Consider the following 21,028-nt stretch of genomic DNA (forward strand, 5'->3'; position numbering starts at 1 on the left):
TTAGAAAATACTAAAATACTTATTATCTAATATTAAGCTATATAGAGTGTTTAAAAAGTATGGAACTGAAGCAAACTTGTAAAAATGAAAATCAGATAACTTGTCCATTACTTGATGGGGTCAGTTAACTCACAAATAGAGATATATGTAGAGGAAGTTATGGCTGAAAAAGGACATAATATCCTCATTGAGACTAAAATGCCCAACCCTGTACATTGCTGGGAGAATAGTGACATTGAGCTATCCCTGAATTAAATATATAGGAAAGAACCATGAAGTAACAACAGTGAGTGGATGGGATGGTACATTAGAGTAGCAGGGAAAGTACAACAAAGTAGGAAATGGGTAAAACAGACTTGACTAGACTAGGCTGCTAGAATGCTTGAGCCAAGGGGAGGGGAAGATGCCGTAAAAGTGAGTGAAACCAATAAGTAACAAGTAATATGTGGACAGTGCTTAATAACCAATTGTATGGCTGCTGGATTTGCGTGATCATTGTAACAAACCCTATAAAATATGTGTGCTTTGCTGCAATAAAGCCAGAGATTCACTCACACCTCCATGAGGACTCCGTGAACACTCGACTAAGATCTCCCGCTGCCCAGGCAAGATTTCTCCCATCAGATGTAGACAGAGCAGAGGCATTTCATGCCTGCTTCACTTCTGTCTTCTACATGTGGGATCCACACAGGTCTCTCCAAGAAGGCCATGACTATAGGGACAATGGACTCCCCAGCTGGCTTGGACTTGTTAAGGTTCTTCAGCTGGATGTGCCTATATCTATGGGCCCCGGTGAGATTCATCCCAGAGTACTGAAAGAAGTGGCTGATGTTATTGCAGGATCTCTCTTCCTTACTGTTCCTTCAGAGTCTGGAAAGGTCCCAGTCTACTGCCAAATACTGCCCCAGTTTTCAAGAAAGGGGAGAAGGAATGTTAGTAATTACAGGACTATCAGTCTCAATGCAGTGCTTGGTAAAATTATGGGTAAAATAATCCAAGAGTTACTGAAGAACAGTGGAGTGACAATGCAGTCATTGGTCACAACCAGCAAGCACTCATGAAGGGAAAGTCCTTGACAAATTTAGTTTCCCTTTATGTCAAGCTCAACCATCTAGTTAATGACAGGATGCCAGTGGATATAGACCATAATTTTGTAAATTCACTTGGAGAAGTTTCTCTACATTGTGGCACTTGTGGAGCAGGGTGGAGTTAGAAGAGGAGGGGTAGGATGAGTAGTAGTAAGCAAGTACTAAGTAGTAGTAAGCTCAAGAAAACACTTCACTGCCTCCTTGCTGATTACACTTTCCATTTTGTAACATTACTTTTTTTATGTTTGAATGTTCTATGAATCAGACAGTCTCTGCAGTGCATGTTTTTTTCCTATGTTACTTGAATGTGATCTATAAAAATGTACTTGTAGTCATAAGTTTTGCTTGATGCATAGTCCCAACACACACAAAAAGCTTGCCTAAGTCCTTAATATGCAGGAGGTGATTTCCTCTGGAACTGAGGCCTGACAGTATCTCATAATATTACATTGTCACATTAGAAATTATGTAAATTAACCTTCAGATAATAATTTTCATATATTTTTCAGTTGTTGATATTTGTCATTGACATCCTGGGTCTACAGCTGCTGCAGATGCACCTACATTTGTATTCTTTTTAGGATAACATGCAGGTTGCTATCTTTATTTAGTGGTGAGTGAATGTAGCAACTGAAGTAAAGCAATTCTTTATGTATGCTGCCAGTAAAGTATGCTGGGGCTGGATGTAGCAAGCCATCCCTAATCTGGCTGCACCCCATCAACTTGTACCTCTTTTTCTTCTGGTGAGTTTAACTTTCCAAAGTCCTGATCACACCATAACCAGCAGGTTCTCTCTGTAATTTTGGAGTTGTCCATGCTTCCTTGCAGATTTTTTTTTTTAATGTGATCAGCCACACAAAACAAAAACAATAAAAAGTTTCAAATTTTAGAAATGAATGCACCTTATTTAAAGCCATTAAATTCTTGCTGAACAATATGAAGTGGTAATGGGTTTTTACTGGCTTCTTTCTCTCCTTCAGGGATTTGAGAAGTAACTGACTTTTCCATAGAATTGAGAGGGGACAATGTCCTTGAAGCAAAAATATTAATGTGAGTTGGTTGAGTCAGGTGTTCCCCTCCTCCAGCAGGTGAAACAAAACACAAAACACTTTGCTTCAATAGCAACCTTTTTATACCTGACAAGGGGAGGATACCTGTCCCTTTTCCTTGGTTGTATACTCTTAGGGACATAACATGCTCTCCCCACTGTCTACCCTTCTTTCTTCTCCCCCTCTCATCTTTCTCCTTGTTTGCTTACGTGTTCAACATTGCTTCTTTATTGCTTCCCAACAGCACTTAACAGGTGCAATGAACAGATCAACTAAACCATACATAAACCATATGTAACAACAACTAGAAAACAGAAATGACACTTTTCCTTCATTTACCCCGCAGTTCTTTTGGGCTGAAGCACAATCCTATTTAATTTCTCTCAGGGAGGTATATTTTCTCTTTTACAGCAGTATAATTTGCTTAATATTGGTGTCTAACGGTGCTGTTACAAAGAAAGCATGCTGTCCGTCTACAGCAGACAGGCTATGAGTCTTATTACAGTGCAGCAAGAGGAAACTTGCTAAGCCTCTAACCCCGGTCTGGTACTCATAACCACACATCTCCAGTGCTTCACCGTCCTTAACCAGTGAAACAGGCCGGCAGAAAAGCCTGAAGGAGTCAGCACAAGACGGTTTTAAGAACAGCTGAATGCATACATGGCAGATGAGAAGCTAAGGTGTGGTACGGTTTGTCGGGATCCATGCACTATGCAACACGAAGCACACCTGGAAGGGCCGCGCAGGAGGCTGATCGGCACCGGGGTGCGCAGCTCCCAGCCCGGCGCTGGTGCCTGCGGGAGCGCGGCCCGGGAGCGGAGCGGAGCGGAGAGCTCCAGCCGTCCAGCGGGAACGGGGGGGCTGCTCCGCCCGGCCCCGCATCCTGCCCTGAGCCGGGACAGGGCAGCGCTCCCTCCGGGAGCTGCTCCGCATCCTGCCCAGAGCCGGGACAGGGCAGCGCTCCCTCCGGGGGCTGCTCCGCATCCTGCCCTGAGCCAGGACAGGGCACCGCTCCCTCCGGGAGCTGCTCCGCATCCTGCCCTGAGCCGGGACAGGGCAGCGCTCCCTCCGGGAACTGCTCCGCATCCTGCCCTGAGCAGGGACAGGGCAGCGCTCCCTCCGGGAACTGCTCCGCATCCTGCCCTGAGCAGGGACAGGGCAGCGCTCCACCCGGGGGCTGCTCCGCATCCTGCCCTGAGCAGGGACAGGGCAGCGCTCCCTCCGAGAGCTGCTCCGCATCCTGCCCTGAGCAGGGACAGGGCAGCGCTCCCTCCGAGAGCTGCTCCGCATCCTGCCCTGAGCCGGGACAGGGCAGCGCTCCCTCCGAGAGCTGCTCCGCATCCTGCCCTGAGCCGGGACAGGGCAGCGCTCCCTCCGAGAGCTGCTCCGCATCCTGCCCTGAGCAGGGACAGGGCAGCGCTCCCTCCAGGGCTCCCCCACCCGAGGTCGGGGCGCCGTGGGGGCTGCGCACGAGTTCCCGCCGTGCATTCCCTGTCCCGTCGAGCTGCCGTCGGGGAGCTTTGGCGGCTGCCTCGGGGTGTGCTCCTCAGGAGCCTCCCAGGGCCGGGGGCTGTCACAAAGCGCCTTTGTTCCCCCGGGGCGGGGGCGGCGCATCCGCGGGCCCGGGCGCGTCCCGCAGCGCTCCCGCGGGCGGCTCGGCAGCGCCGCCTCCTTCCCTCCCTGCTCTCTGCCTCCCTCCCTGCCTCCCTGCCCGGCGGCGGAGCCCGGCCCGGCGCACAGGCGCAGGTAAGGCAGTCTCGGAGCCGAGCGCAGCCCGCAGCGCTGCTGCCGCAGCCCCGGGGCCGCCGCGCCGGGCGGGAGCGCTGCGCTGTCCCGAGCCTTCCCGGGGGAAGGATTGTCCCTGGGCCGGGGAGCTGCGGCGATGCTCCGCCAGCAGGGACCGCGTCCTGGTGTCCGCGTGTCATTCGCCTTCAAACCCCAAAAGGCGGAGAGCGATTTGAGTAGGGCTTTGCTGTGCTTTTGTTGTTGCTTTAAAATATATGTTGTTGTTTGTTTTCCTGTTTTAAGTTCATTATTTTGCCATAAAACTACTCTTTTTTTTTCCTCCCAGTTTTTTTTCCCAGTCGGGACGAGGTATTCGGTCTTGATCATAAAGGTGCTTGCCTTTCTCATGCAGAGCAAAAGAAGTTTTTAAGTTTGTTAGTCTTCACTTTTTTAATAGCCAAAAATATTAAGGCAATGGAAGCTTTTCTAATGGTGAAATTCTGAGAAACACCTTTCAAAGCAGTTCCTGGTAGTGTTTTGTTGGGGCACTGCTGTGCACAGCTTAGAGATGTGCCAGGCTTTAAAATCCTTAATCTTTTTTGTGTCCTACCTCTGTATCTGATCCTATACAAAAATGGATGAAGTTCTTCTCATGAATCTTATAAGGCACACGGATGTGACTGAAAACCTACCAGGTATTTTATTTTACAGAAGTGATTTGCTCTTTACTGTACATTGTGGAAATAGGACATCAGGGAACATTTTACTAAGGGGCATTTTTCCACATAAGTAATGATTTAACTGGTAGAAATAGTAGATTACTTACTTGCTTTTATTTTTTTCACAATTGTGTTTGAATATCGACTGAAACAAAGAAAGTGGTAGTGTATATATAACTCATGATAGACAACTCATCTGGCCTTCTCAATTAACTTGCAAATTAGACATTCATGCCAATGATTTACAGAATTTTCAAAAACTTACAGATTTTCCTGCCAACTGGTTGAGTTATATCTTTCAGGCTTAGCATCATTAATAGATGCCAACAAATTACATTAATAGTTAGAAGAGGACTATGAGGTGGAATAGTTGCCCTTCTCAACAGAAACTGCTGCTTTGATTATTAGAATAATGTTTAATGACTTTTGGTATAAATCTTTTTCCTAGATCTTAGTGTAGAGTTTGTTGCACAGTTCTACCTGTCCATGAAGGCAGAATACCAGTTACAAAAGTGCCATTAAATACACAGAATATCCTCTTGCTTTGCTAATTGTAGCAGTTTACTGGATGGCCAAGCCTGAGGGATGTCAAAGTGTCACATTAGCATTGGAGTGCTACCATTTGAATGCATTTGTAGAACCATTTCTTTGCTACCTTGTCATTTAACGTTAAACATTAGACTGTGCTGCATCAACTCTTTAAAGGGTTTGCTGTTGCTCTGGTCCCATGGCTTCACTGTGCCCAAATTACGGAGTAGTAAATGCTAAAGCCATTAAAAATTTCATAATTAGAAAGCTAGTGTCTCACTCAAAAAGGGTGTTAAAAGGAGTGTGGTAAGACATGTATCCCACAATGTTATCAAAAGTATTTCATTTGTTTCAATAACCTTAGTTATATATTTGGTTTTATTTTTGTCATTTAGTAATGCATAACCCACATTTCACTTTTTAAGATTTCTAAACTCTAGAGCTTCCTTTTCATTTCAGTTGAAATGAAAGTGCTACATTAAGAATGCTAATACAGGAGTACATAAAGGATGTATTTTGCCAACCTCAACTGCAGACTTCTGTCAGAGAAAGCATTTTTTCCTAGTTTTTTTTCCTGTGTTTTAAAACCCAAGACTGTTCTTCAAAAGAGAGTAAGTGTGATCCTTTTTTTGGAGACTCTTATATTCCCTTCTCAGGATCACAAATTGGCTGTGCTTTTAACAAATTAATTTAGATGTACTTTAGTATTTCAGTAGCCTTGTATGGGGTGATTTTTTAAAATATAAGATTTAATCTTCTGTTTGTCTTAAATTGTTGAAGATAGTGATATTTTAAAAGGTGATGAGCTGCATTTCTTCAGTTACATTCAAGAGTAGCTAATGTCTGGTGAAGTAATTAACACTAGTGCAAACTGCTTTATGATAAATGTGATAGGTAAAGGTTTATTTTAGCTCTCAGTTTGGATGGTGTTAGAAGACAGGAAATGAATGTGCTCGTGAAGTTTCGACCTGAGGGTTCTTCTTTGTCCCCTCCCTATCCTACAATGCTTTAGATGTTCAGGAGACTCTAGTGGAAAAAGGAAATATAATGTCAAAAACTGGATGTAAAGTTAAATCTCTGGCTTCAGGAATGTAGTATTTATTGCACATGTATTTTCAGCTTGCTGTTTTTTTCCATTTTAATTTACTTTGTCCAAGGTCTTTTAATCAGGTCCAGAAAAAAGATCTGTACTTAGAAGAATGTTCTGTGCCAAATTTGACCTGATGGCTGTGTAGTGTAGTTCCTGGTGCTGGGGAAGCTGTGAGTGAGCCTTTGGTGCACTAACATAATGTAACTCAGATGGATCTATAAATTCAGGAGCACAGTTTAGCTCTGTTGGAGCTGTGCAATGAGTGTTATTGATGGACACTGGCTTGTCTGTCTTGAGCACCACACTGAAATCTCACAGGTTTTAAAGAGTATTAAGATCTGGGAAATATAATCAGAGCATTTGCATGGTCAAAAATAATAAAATGGTGGTAATGGTTAGTTATGAGTCAACAAGCAGAAGAGAGCTCAGTAGAACACCTCTTGATCTGCACATGCTGCTAGATTTCTACAAGACATTTTACTAAGTCAAATATGTTGGATTTTAAAGCATTACAAATGATGCTCTGGGGATTCCTGCCTGCCTTCCAGAGGCAGTAGGTTTCTTCCTTGCTTCATTGTTGTTTTGGTTGACCACAAATAGAGATTTAATGTGCCTGTCTTGATATATAATATAATTCTCAGTGTTTTATAGGCACGAGTCTCAGTGTGACCATCACCAGAAAGAAGTGTAATTAAAAAGGAAGAATTGAATTCCAAGGCACCTGTGCACCATCATCGAGGGTTAATTTACAGTAGGATATTTTTGAAGTTTGCTGCTTTACTGTTAAAAAGCAGCAGGTCTGTGGCACGGAGATGTGGGATTACCATCTGAAAGGAGAATGAAGCAAATAGAGCACAAGCAATGTTTTGTTACCCTTGAATTTATATATAGGAGCCTGAAATTAATATTTTATACAACTGCTCACACTTTGCATCTGTCTGCAAGGCACAGTTTTTTGCAGAAACTCTGATCTTGTGCAGTTTAATGCCATGGAGCCATGGAGGCTTTCTGGAGCAGCCAGAGAGCACAAAGTTCAGTGAAGTTTGTACAAGTGACTGCTGGATTGCAGAGCAGCATCAAAGCCAGAGTCCTGTCTTCACCTTCTCTCTCTCTTTCTTCCACAGTGATTTGCTTTATTTACAGGGAAGAGGAGAGAGTCAAGTTGCTATCTGTGAGCTGGGTTGCTGTAGGATCAGGGAGTGCCCTTCTCTGTCTAGGAGAGTGCTGATGATAGACAGTAGGTGCTGGGACAGCCAATAGTAGTCACAATGTTGGCTGCAGGGTCACCTGGTGGACTGGTAGGAATACCTTTCTGCTGATACTTAAATGATGCTGCCCCTTATCTAATTGATTGGTGTCTACAGAGTAAAAATGTTTGTAACTGACCTCTTATAATGCAGTTAAGTCAATAATGGATGCTTTTATTTTCCATGGGTTTATTTTCTTATTGCTGTTCCTCTAACATATCAAGATAATTGGGGAACCCATGCTGTAAAATGCTGAAGTTTGTTATGCTGAAAAAATTTGAATATATGACAGTCCCATAATTGTCAACCAGTAAATAAAATATTGGGTGAAAAATACTGAAATTATGTATTCCAACTATGCATTGGAATGCCTTGCATCTTTGATAAAGCCTAAGTTGCTGTTCCTCTTACTAGCTTGAGCTGGTTAGGAACTGGCAATAGCATTTGTCACTAGGTTTAAAGGAATAGCATAGATTTAAAAATGTTTACTTACTAGAATGATGGTCAAAATTTTTTGCTCATTTTTGTATATTTACCTCTGCTTGACTGAAACCTCTGCTGCAAGTCTTTCCAGTTTGCATCACATCACAATCTATGATTGCATTAAATTAACTGTTAAACTGGATGCTTGAAAGGGTTTCTTTTGTGTGTGCAGATGAATTCTGCTACTGCTGTCATTGGCAGTGTGGGCAATGCCTGAAACCAGACCTGCTTGTCTGTGAGATGTGTGTCATGCTGGTTTCTGTGTCAGAGGCACAGATGTCAGAGGAAGGGATCAGGTGTTGCTCTGTGAAATTATGAGCATTCATGGTGTTGGGAGCTTGACCTTCTCCTTGCTGTGTGGGGTAGGACTCCACCTTAGCACTGGTGAGGGTTTGTCTGCGTGGTACCCTGTGTGCACTGGGGTCCTTGCTTTTTTGTGGGCGTGGGCAGCTGCTTGCTGTACAGAGGAGGTGAGTGGTGAGCAGTAAGCTGCATGTGATGGTGTCTCTTTCAGTCCCTCGATCTGGAATGGAGGCTGCACAAGCACTGTGCTCCAGCCAGGGCTGAGTATTTCCTCCCTACGTGCATCCTCTTCTTCCTGCCTCTCCCAGCCGCTTCCAGCAGCCAGGCTGAGTTACTGTAAGCCCCAGACACAGGAAAGACGTGAGCCATTCATGTGAATTTTTTTTCTAAACAGCCAGCACTATTCAGAGTGTGAGAAAAGCCAAAGAAGCCACTCTGTTGACATTTATTGATTCTTCTACAAAATGCAACAAGTACCATTAGTTGTTCCTTTGTATCCAGGAAACACCATTATATTGTCCAGCCAGTACACAGGAAAAGTACTGATAATCTTACAGCATGGTTCTAGTCAGTGCTGTATGAAAAACCTTGGTTGGTTCTGATGAGCTTATTCATCTGCTCAGGATTCATGTTGAGCTAGGTACTTAGTATTTCCAATTGCTCGGGCTCCCAGTGGATCCACAGTGTGATGCAAGCAAAGGGTGAAGTGGAGCCAGGATGGCACCATCTTTCCAGTAAATTGTGTTTGTATTTGCCAAAACAAAAGGAGTTTGTTGTACTGGTGATGCAAGTTTTATCCCCTAAAGGGAGAACTAAGTAATGTTTTCTAGCTCACATATTCTGTAGGATAGGTAGACTAGACTGGATACCTGCCTGTCTCATCCTTGCAGAGGAGGATGAGGTTGAGATACATCTTTTGAGGCTTTGGAGGTCAGGACAATAATTTGACAAAGCATCCAAGAGTAGTTCTTATTGTCTTGGCATGGCATAATGTTTTGAATGTGCTTGTATCTTCTTGCAGTGGAGATGATGGAATTCAGTTTGGACGTGTTCTTTTAAAGATTGAGAACTGTTGTAGGTAGAGGGGTTATATACATTGGAATAGAGCAATAGTGTCAGATGTCTGACTGATGTGTCTCTTGTTTCAGACAGCCATGAAGTGATGCCCACTTCAGAAGAGCAGTGGTGATTGTGAGGCCTGGGGTAGACATTAATGTGCATCATCTGTTCTGTCAATTAACACTTGTGAAAAGCTCTACCTTAAACTACTTCTTGTGGAATGAATGCTATTGTTTCTTAACTTCCTTTGTACCCCTGTTTTCTTTTCTACCAGCAGGCCTGTGCTTCCCTTGCTGCTGCTCTTAAGGCTGGGTTTGGGATGCTGTAGCTGGAAACTGCAGAGCTTTGTCTGTTGAAGTGAGATGCCTTGGAGTCAGCTGGAGGATATGTCCTTCCTACACAGAAATGAAACCCCTCTGTCTGAATCTTGCTGCAGAATTGGCTGACTGGACTAGTGTTCACCTTAATATCTTTTTCTTACAGTAAGAAAGGTCTGTATTTTTTTGGTGGAAATGTTGTGACCTATGATTTTGTAAAGGATTTTCTTTGTTTTAGAACGGCAGGAATGTATGGACTTGTGAATGTACTTAATTGATGGGCACCAGGAGATGAGGATTAACAAATTTGTGGTTTAAAAGGAGTATATCCATGGATGGTGGGTGGGTTGGTTTTGGTTTCAATTGAATTGCATTTAATTTCTGCCTTTGTAGGCAGGGAACTTCTCAAATCCTCTCTGACTCATACAAGGCTGTACATATGCATTAACATGCAGTGAGCCGCACAACTGTGTTGCTCTTGGAAAGTGTTCAGCTGTGAAAACAAGGCTACATCTGAGCTGAGAGCCCTGTCTTAAAACAGGCTCTTTTTGTAGCCTGTCTCAGCAAGCTGAAGACTTGTGCATAGTTGTTGAGCCCACCTTGCTGCTGTAAAGATGTTGCTTCTCGTATGCTTTTCTCATTTGAAAGAATACTACCTTTAGACTATGAATTTTGAAGGTGTGGTGAATCTGAAATATAATTATGGAAATCAGAGTTGCTGTGATGACTGTCCTTGTATTAATTCTGGTGATGGCTTGTCTCAGTAGTTTTCGGTGCATGGTAGTTAAGGCAATCTGCCTTGGGGATGACTTATGTGATGTTGCTGAAAAAAATCGATCAGACACTTGGGATATTGGCTGGGAGTGAAAATTGCTACAATGTAGTTCAACTTCAATGCTTTACTTCTAGGGATAAACGCAGAAATTCTTACTACTTAATTGGCTGCAGCTAGGAGTGCCTCAGCAGCTGGGCTCAGCCTGACCAGTTTTGTTCACTGTTTCTATTATCTGAAATGCATGCAACATGTTACCTAATACCAGCCATCCCTCCTCCAGCCTTGCATACTTGCATAGGCATCATCACACCAGTGTTTTCTCTTTCTGGGGAGATTTTGGGGCATTTGGATAGCTGATAAACTCAATATTCTTCCTTCCCCGTCCCTGCCCCGTTTTTTCTGGAAGATGTTGACCTAGTTTGCAGACAGGAATTGCACATTATATCAGTGCCTCATGACGGGTGTGTAATAATTCCACTGGTTTATTCTGTTTGTAGATGCTGTGACAATGGAGTTAAGCTGCTCTGAAGTGCCTCTTTATGTAAGTCCTACAACACTAGGCTTCTGCCCTGGGGAGTTGCTTTCTTTTGGGTAACAGCTCATTCAAAAGCAGGGTGAATGAAACTAAAAACCATTATCTGGTTTTCTGGGACTGGAGGCTGTTGAATGATACTGTCTGATGAGGCATATGTGGATGTGATAGTTTTCAGCAGTGCAACCCAGCTCTCCAAAGGAAGTTTCAAATTATTTCCCCTTCGTGATTATTATTTTGTTCTCCTTCAGGATTCTCAATTGCAATTTTCAAAAGCACCTTTACTGACCGTGAATAGACACCTCTCATTTGCTTTCCCACAATATTTTTTTTTTGCTTACAAAACTACTGTTCTCTCAGTTTCCACAAAGCAAGAAATTTTGTGTTATATTAAAAAAATAAGTTGAAATTTGTAACCAAATGGATTTTTTTCTGCAAAACCTGAAATAATTGCTTAAAATAGTTGAACTCCAAAATGAAAAACAAGTAGTAACATGAATGAGGACATACATTTATTTTGTGCCTTCAAGGGAATGTGATTGTGAGTGCTAAAACCTGGGAACTCTGGTAGTTACTATCAAAAAAACAAACTTGTGTTTTTTATATCTATTCTGCTTTCTGTGAGGGTAGCAGGGGTGCATGGATGATGCCTAGGGGGAAAATGGGAGAACACTGAATGATTTTCAAAAGGATGGTAAAAGATGCAACAAAGATAGAAACAAAACAATTATCTGGTAGTTGTCATGAGATGGGGATGGAAATGGAAGAATACAAATAATCTGTATCCTGGAGTATTGAAGGAACATATGATTGGTAATGCACCAGCATGATTTTTCATTGTATTTGTCAACTTCAGAGTTGAAATCTCAGGCTTGCAAAAATTAGATGCAGTATCTTCGAAGGCATCAGGAGAAAAATATTTTTGAGGCCTGATCATGTGTGATGTTTATTGTGTGGTGCAAGGCTTTAAAAATATTTTTTTACATGAAAAGTAATTGGGGATGTGGTGATACCTGATCTGACTGATCTGCTATCTTCCCATAATAAAGTAACTGACCACTTTGCAAAAGGCAATGCAGTGGTTTTAATTCAGATTGTTGAAAATGAAACATTTGATACTGTGGCTCACAGGAAATTCTTAAGGAAGATAAAGAAGGGAAAGATTAATATAAAGAGATAAAGATATATGGATACTGCAAGAATTGTTAGGGTAAAGAGAAAGATATTACAAATGATAGTCCTTAAGTGTCATACTTAGGTCTACTTTAGTATTTTGATAATAATCCTATGAATCAGATGTAGGCTTGCAAAATACATGTAAATTTGTTGACATCACAGTTTTGGGAGATGCTTGTTACCACTGAGAAGAATTCGGTAATTATGTGGCAAGATTGAATTTTCCCACCTGTTATTTATGCCAGTAAAATGGAAAGAATGGTGCAAAACTGTGCATTTGGAGACTAATAATGATAGATCTCTTATGATCAAGGGACTCACTGGGGCAGGCTTCAGGAGCGTATCAGTCACTTGAAGTGTGGTGCATTGGAGAATTGATTTTAGTTGAGAATGTTCACCCCAAGCTTAGCCCAGCTGAGAGTCTATATCAAATCATAGCTTAGCTGGTTGTGGTCCTGTGCTTTGGTAATTTTCCAGTTGTGGTCTTCAGCCTCTCACCAACCCGGGTGGATAAATCCCAGAGAGGGCTCCTAACTTGCTAGAAACCTAGTGAGAGTAGTTTGGATTGCCAGCAACTAATTTTCCTGTGGGGGCAGCAGATGGAGGTGGTGTCTTTCTTCTGGGTCCCCATTGTCCTAACATGCCTGAGGTTAGTGGAGGAACATGGACTACCATGCACTTGCAGTGGGAGCACCTGGGCTGAGTTTCCCAGTACCTGGGATTGTAATCATTTTTTAACAGTCTCCTGTATTTATTTCTCTGTGTGTGTGTGTGAGAAAGATGGAAAGTTTTCTTTCAACCTCCATCTGAAACTTGGAGAAATCCTAGAAGACCTTATCCTGATAATTTGAGGTTGATGTAGTTTTAATCTAATGAGTTGGTGCCTGAAAGTGTTGTAGCTTCATGGTCTTGCCCATCACATATTCATAATTGTATTGTTCATAATGTATGTGCTGTTCATAATCTGAGTGTGTTTGTAGTGTGTATGGGAAGATCAAAGAGTTCTGTCCATCCTGAAAAAGTCCTTGTGTCAGGGCAGTTATCTTCTATTAGTTAGATCCAATTATTTCATCAGTTCTGGAAACTCCTTCCAACTCTTCTACTTTATTGGTATTCGTTGGAAAACACAGTCAAATCAGCCTTTAAATTAAACATGGAAGCCCTTTCTGATTATTCAGCTCCTTAGTCAGTTTTTATTAAGCAGTTCTCTGACTAGCTGAACTTGTCTAAATGCTGTTCCATCTCCATTGCCTAAATGCTGCTTTCATGTGCCATAAGCAGGGATAGAGAAAACATCTCTGGAAAACTGAGGGAACACGACAAATACTTGCACTGCTGTGAATTTAAATATTTCTCTTATATATTCCAGTCCCTTCTAAAGGGCCACAGTGGAACTGCAGAATACCATGCTGTGGCAATTGCACACTGTTCACATGCAAGTTCAAAGATGTGTCAGCATATAGTTCCAACACATTGGAACAAGAAAAGTGAATGAGATCAAAAGGTAGGAAGTAATCTCCTCTTTCCAGGCTCTATGAAAGCACAGCTTTTGTTCATTGAGAGAGGGAGGAATCTTCTGTAGGCTGGGTCCAAAATTAGGATGTTTTTCACACTGTATGTAAACATGCTTAGCATATATAGCCACTGGATTTTACCCTCTGCTTTGCTGCAAGAATGCCTGTTTTGGGAGGATTGTATTTCATGTCAGATTTTCTGACAGTAACTGCAGTTTTGTGCTTACAGTACACATTTTTAAAGATTATGTGCAGGGTGCTTTGTTGACTCACTGTATGTGGGCAGCTGTCAACACAGCTGGAGGATGTGTCCATGCAGTGTGACTACTTCAAACTGAAACTTCAGTAGGACTGAATTTCCTGGCAAATCTAAAATAGTATATATGATCTTGTTGGCTTAGTGATGGCTGTTCTATTTTGTTACACAGAAGGAATGCTTTCCAAAAGCTCAAGGACCTTGCTGATTTAATGTAATTTTTGTGAAATATCATCTAAGAATACTCTATGCAATTACTCCCTTCTGCAAATGCGTTATTTAATACACTTCTTCTGTATTTAATTTTGGTGACAGTAGAACATTAAAATGTAATTACATCAATGCCATGATTTAAAAAATAAATGGTAATGAAACAGAAAATCAAATATTTGATGCACATTTCCTCAGTTAGTTTGAGGAGCTTGTTTCTGGCTTCTAGACAGCAAATTTCTGTTAACCACTCTATAAAATTACTCTTTACAAGCCAGTCTAGTTTTCAGGACTGACTAGCCAAGAATAGACAGTTCAGAGATGTCTCTTCTTTCAACTCTAATACATCATTTAAGTATAATGAACTTGAATGTAAGTAGCTTTTGCCCTCCTAAATTACGCTTTTTTAAAACTGATACAAATAAAATTATATTTAGCCAATCCTCTCTGTAAGAAGAGCAGCAAGCTGAGTTTTTCATTTCATTGTGTACTAAAAACAATATGTGGAATAAGACCTCACTATCTTCAGGCAGACACTGGTCTCATTGTAGATGGAAGAAAGACTATTCATTAAAGATGGAAGATAAAAGCAAAATATTTGATGAAGCAGTCTTAAGATATTAAAAAATTTAATCTATAGCAGTTGTTCCTCCTATAGTAAGCAATTTTTAGTGTGGAGAAACAAAATCTCCCTCATGGAAAATCACTCCTTCTTATTTAATGGTAGGCAACTCTTTTTTGTTTGTTTTAAGGAAATGCTATTGATTACCAACTTTGATCTTTGACATTGGCCAAGAAATACCTTGCTGCCGTGGGGCAAACATACTGTGGAAATAGTGAGCTCTCAAGAGCAGGAAATAAGTGTTCTCAGAAGTTTGTAAATTATTCTCTGCTGGGTGCCTTATGAATGTTTCCCATGGGAGCAGGAGAGACGAATCTGAGCCACAGATTATATCCCCAGCATTTTCATGGAGACAGCAAAGGGACCTCCTCTCCCCAGGAGATGGTGCTGAAGCTTATGTGTCTGTCTTTCCAAAGGAACTTTTGGATGTTAATTCTCTGGGAAGAGGCAGAAACACAGGCTCCTGCCTTTGAGACTCAAGATCTCCTAGAAATTAAAACTTCCATCTGCTCTTGTGCTGCAAGGTGCTTACTGTTCTCAAAATGTACTTTCCTTAGGTATCCCATGCTCCTATGTACAACCACTGGAGCTGGCTAAAAGTCCTCAAGGTCCTAATAAGAATTACCTTCTCTTGTGTTCTGTTATACAAAATCTCCCTCTTAAGGTGTTTGTGCTTGGATGTTTTTACTCGGGGACAGTTTTGTTTCTGATGCTGTTGCAGCTTCCTGGGTGAAGCACAGGTACCAAGGAGAGAGAGGGTCTTGATACTGATGTTTGGTGGTGTTCCTACAGGGAGGTTTTGGAGGGTGTGTCTGGCTGGGTTGGGAAGGGCAGAGTGTGGGATGTGGCACAGTCTGAGGGCCTGGACACTCTCAGACTTTGGATAAGCTCTGTGATGGTCTTTGCATGGGCTGGGTCTGCAAAGTGCCAAACAATATTCCAGAATGCTTTTGTGTGATTTGAGTGGGAAGTGGCCGTGGGTATTGATTGTGAGTAGTTGATTGTCTCCCTTACTGAGCTGTTTGCCTTCCCAGTTCCTCCACACTGTAGCTGATGTTCAAAGAGGGGTGGAAAGGGATAATTTTCCATGGTTGGATACAGCTTTTTTATTTGCTGCTCTTGCCAGGTATTTTGTTTCTTCAAGCCAGCCCTTTGTGGAAAGAAGATGATTTCTGGCCTGTCTTGTCCATTCTGTGCTTTCACATTCTTTGTTCTTGCCCTGGGTCTGGCCATAATTCTGGGCCTATCTGTGTATTCAGTGAGGCTGAAATGACTGCCTTACTTAGACTTCAAAACAGAAAAAATGTAGATGTGTGTTGGCCTTCCAGCATGCCTTTGCTAATGCACAGAGCTGTGTTGGCCTGATCCAGCTCTGGCTGGAGTCAGCAGTAATTTGTTGCTGTCTGCTCTGGGAGTCTCATCATGGGAAGCCTGCATGTGTATGCATAAAAAAGAATGTACAGGCTGGTCTCTGGATGCAGGCTTGCTGCCAGAATGAGACTGAGAAAATGTACCTAAAAGGATGGGACCTGTTTTAAAAGATATGAAAGAAAAGAATGGGTGCTTCAAAGGGTGTCCGTCAGCAGGGAGGTAATTTTTGTTCCACTGGTATATTATTTTTGCCCTCTCAGTCCTTAAATTGAGATCTTTATGGGCAGGGACTTTGTGCTTACATGATTTTGTGCAGTGTCTGCAACAGTAGAGCCCTGACATTACATTGGACATGAAAATAATAACTAGCCTGATTTGTATATTTTAAATCAAGTCAACTGAAAGAGATTACTCCTTTTCTTAGTCAGCAGTTGCATGCCAGAAGGGATGTTAATTTTCTTATTCCAGAAATTTCCTGACCTACGTTAACAGATGATTGTTAAGCATTTTAATTCCTCTGTATTACTTTATGCATAAGTTGTTATGTCCCTGACAGCAAAACACTGAATGTTATTTTCAATAATATATGAGCAAGAACATCAATGCATGTTTTAGCACTAGGTTAATTTTTTTTTTCTATTTCTTCTGCCTACTCTCTTCTGATGAAAGTATTTCAGATATTTTTATTTCTATCCAGTGGTTCCAGAATTAAAAGATACCCCATTAAATATTAGAAGCATCCAATATTTCTTTCTTTCTTTCTTTCTTTCTTTCTTTCTTTCTTTCTTTCTTTCTTTCTTTCTTTCTTTCTTTCTTTCTTTCTTTCTTTCTTTCTTTCTTTCTTTCTTTCTTTCTTTCTTTCTTTCTTTCTTTCTTTCTTTCTTTCTTTCTTTCTTTCTTTCTTTCTTTCTTTCTTTCTTTCTTTCTTGTTTATTATTTACTATATGAGACTCTGAAAATTTTTCTCCACCTTAGCTTAGTTGTCACAGTTTGATAACAAGCTAAACAGCTTTAAGACTGATGGTGACGAGGTAAGGAAAATAAAGTCAGTTTGATATAAAGTGCTGATTTACTATAGACTTGCTCTGTGGTTCAGATTGTTAAAAACACTGGTAGATTAATTCTGCATGAATGGTCAGTTCCATGTCTGTCTCTCATACTGCTGGTGACATGGAGCAGGAATGAAAAGCACAAAGCAAGCATAAGCTCTGTATCATATTCTCTCACTGATGCCTTAGGAATTCAGCTTTTATATTTTTCATGTATTTGTAACCCTGCAATTCTTTAGTGTATAACTCTAAACTCCATTTAGAGTGTTAGCTACTGCTTTCCCATTTTGGTCAGACAAAACAACTCCTCTCTAGGCCTGGGAATCAAGAACATCTTACCATCTCAGGACCTGAGAAATGCACACAAAAGTGAGTTTGGCGGGAGAGCAAACTTGGGTTAAATTACTTCATTACCTGAAGCTGTAATTGTAATATTAACTCCCAAAATGCAAATGGATCAAACTTAGGAAAATATTAAAACCCACGACTCTTTGTCCATTTTGGGTATAGCCCCTGGACGGTTTTTGTCTGCCCTAAATGTACCTGAAGGCCCTTCAATAAATATAACTGCTTTTTATTTCATTGATTTTGTCTGGTCTCTGTATTTAGGTAGCCTCACAAGGCTAATTCAGCAAAAATGAGATTGTGCTCCCATATCTGACATGGATCAGGTTAGTGTGGCTGGATGGTGCTCATGGTGACATGGAAGTGAGATTGCTGCCAGCTGTATCTTAAATTGAGTAAAGGGCTGGTTGAGAAGATTAAGCAGAAGAAACAGGACTGAGAAGGATGTTTTTTCTGTGGTAAGATAAGGCCTTAGAAAGTAAGAACCTGGAAAGCATCTGGGCATATTGCTTGTGCACTGAATGGAAAGCATGTGTCTAATACATGTTTCTTTTTAAAGTGTGTAATGTTGGAGGCAGCTGAGTGTGCAGTAGCATAGAAACTTGCAGACATATGTATGTCATCACCTGTTATTTTGTTTCATCTTTTTAAAGGATTTTTTTCTATGTTTTGTTTTTGTTTTTCGAATTCTGTTGGATTCTAATTCCTTTTGCTGGAGGAAAATTTTGCTGGAGGCAAATCTTGCAGTTCTCAAAAAAACTGCTTGTTTTTCTGTCTGTGTCTCTGAAGAGACTGTACTTTTGTTAAGGCAATTCATTTTGAGGCATCAGCTTTGGGTAAAAGCCAATGTATGCAATTTCAGAAACTCCCAATACAGCAGATGTATTTCAGTTTGTCACTGAAGGGGGAATAGTCCAATAAGCTTGATTGAAAACCCACAAAGTTTAAGGATGGTCTCCTATTAAAACCCAACAACATAAAACAATCCTTTATCCCTCTTCCCCTAATCAAGGCCAAGGACCTGTTAAGCAGATAAAGAAGCACAAAGTAAAGAAGCACAAAGAAGCACAAAGTATGTATCAGGTGCAGAAGGCAGGAGAGGCCAGACAGGGGTAGTTTGGGTGGGAGGAAGGTCACAGTGCTGTTTCAAACAGGGTGGGGAAAATCATCTCTGAGGAGTAAACTTGGGCAGCTTTGATCCTGCTGTGAGGCAGGGGAGTCAGCTAGTTAACTTGTCAGTACCTCCTCCATCCTTCTTTGCTTGGAATGTACTTTTATCATCAGTTTGGATTTAGCAAAGTGCTTAATTTTTTTCCAGTTTATGTGGGCTACTTAGTCAAAGAAGCTGTGGCTTCTACCAGTATTTACTTCTTCTTGAAAAAGGATGTGAACCAAAGTGAGGAACTTTCTGCTTTTTCATATCAAAAGAGGGAAGCTTATATGTCTTCATTAGAAAATTTCTCTTTTAGTGGTTTTCTATTCTAGATAGTGCTGGGACCTTGCTAGAAGCACCCTTCAGATTTTATTTTGGTGGTCACTGGACACTTTGTTTTCACTTTTTTGGCAAGAACAGAGAACTGCCTCAGCTACCAGTCAGTGGGCTTCCTGTGTGCTGTATTGCCTTGAGCACCTGTGGGGGTGATGCTTCTTAGTGGAGGTGTCTCTGCATTTCTGAGAAACCTGCCACATGATGAAAAATTCCTACAGGCAGTTGGTGCATAAAGCTGGTGTGGTTTGGAGAACTTGCTGTGCTGCATTTCCCTCGTGTTGGCAGTGGCTCAGGGGCTGAAGACCAGCCTTGTGCAGATGAGTGAGGGTCTCTGGGTGCTGGTGGAGTTTTGCAGCATGAATCAGCAGAGGACTGGCTCTTCTAGAAACAACTCTGTGTGCTTTTTTTCTTTTTTTTTTTTTTTTTTTTTGTAGAAGTGTTTGTGTGGGCTTTTGGACAATAAATAGTATTAAATATAACTATCAATAGATACCTTGTCTCCAAGTTCCAAGTTTTTATGTGGAATTATGCTTATTGCATTTCTCTGGATAGAAAAAAATAATCATACTCTTACTCATCTACACAGTTACTTCTTCCCTTAAGTTATTAAATGCGGGGGGGAAAGCCACCCTGTTTTTGTTTTGGATATTTTTAGCTATGCAGTTAAAAAGTTAATGCTTCTAGAGGAATGTTCAGCTTTTATCTTTTTTTTTTTTTTTTTTTTTTTTTTTTTTTTTTTGAGTTTGTAACTACTTTCCTTCCCTGCATGCAGTGTTGATGTTTCACTGTGTGCTGAATCCCATTGCATTCAGTTCAGTGGGGTGTGTGCTCTCTTAAGCAAGTCCATAACTGCATTTACTGCAATCTGTAGACAAGATCTGTTCTGGTGGACAGTATAAAATCATCACAGAACATTGAAAAGGCATGTTTATAACTTTTTTCTTGTTATTAATTATTTGAATACGATTGAATTGTGTTCATTTAGATGTTCCCTACAGCTAAAATTTCCCTATTTTAGCATCTTTTGTGTAGAAGTGTTAACAGTTGCAGCTGAGTAGCAGAACGGTCATTAGAACCATATGGCTGCTGCTGTTTTTTTCCAAGCACGAGTAAAATATAAATATTTTCTGAGGTGAGTCTTCTCAACAGTGAAAAAATATTTCAGTGAAATTGTAGTGGCCAGTAGCAGCTGACATAGAGGAAAATATTCCTATTATTGCTGGCAATACTAGGGAATTTGCATTTTCTTCAATATGTTGGCACTTGCATTTTGGGAACAATTTAGCTGTTGCTTCACCTCAGCAAGTAAATATTTTTCTTAGAGCATGTAATTACAAAGCTGATATTTGTTTGTCCTGTTCTATTTAGAGATGATGCCCTTGAAAGCCCTGGATAACACATTACTGCTCAAGCTGTTATGCTTCATGCATAGTTTGGTAAAGAAATTATTAGCTTGCTTTAGAATGTGCTATATTTATGGTAGAATGCTGCTGGGAAAGTAGATTTATCAGGGCTGTGTATGCAAGGATAGAGAACAATTGTTGAAACTGAGAATGGTGGCCTGGATCTGGAAGTTCTCTAGAGATCTTTTTGTGTTGCACCTGCTTTGCTGGGGCAGGTTCCTGGTGAGTAAGATGGTGGTTTCAAAGTGGAAGAAGTTTGTTCACGTTAATGGCCAGTCATGATACTGAGGCACGGAGGGTCCTGCAGCAGACTAGGGAGGAGGCACTGTGGAAGTGCCATGGTCAAGCCTTCATCCCCTCCTGCTTGCCTGGATGCTGCCTTGTTTCAGCTGAGAGGGATTGCTGCTCACATTTCCCTCTTCTCCTCACAAGGATCCTGCCCAGGATGGGGTTCAGGGGACCCTGCTGCTGCATGCCTGACATGGTCAGCTCTCAAATGACAAACCAAGGGAAAAAGTGTGTCTGAAAAACTGTTTGGTGACACTGAAACGGTGCATAGACCTATAAATCTTGTCAAAACCACAAACCTTGCTAATCTCCTCCCTGGTACCAATGCTAGGACATTGCCACTGTTTTCCTCTGGTAATAAAAGGTAGCTTTTCTTTTTGGATCCCAGAG

At 41.4% G+C, this 21,028-nt stretch overlaps 1 protein-coding gene across 1 annotated transcript in view; it reads left to right on the forward strand.

Moving 5' to 3' along the window:
• The first annotated feature begins 9,559 nt into the window (after positions 1–9,559).
• The window catches only part of ARHGEF28 (Rho guanine nucleotide exchange factor 28), a 112,357-nt gene continuing 100,888 nt past the window's right edge, over positions 9,560–21,028 (forward strand). Inside the window, 2 exon segments of the mRNA XM_056514230.1 lie at positions 9,560–9,782; positions 10,881–10,924. Of these exon segments, the coding sequence (XP_056370205.1) occupies positions 10,892–10,924 (33 nt within the window). The 5' untranslated portion in view covers positions 9,560–9,782; positions 10,881–10,891.

This window comes from Oenanthe melanoleuca, chromosome Z (assembly GCF_029582105.1).
Source record: "Oenanthe melanoleuca isolate GR-GAL-2019-014 chromosome Z, OMel1.0, whole genome shotgun sequence".
NCBI classification, from domain to species: Eukaryota; Metazoa; Chordata; class Aves; order Passeriformes; family Muscicapidae; genus Oenanthe; species Oenanthe melanoleuca.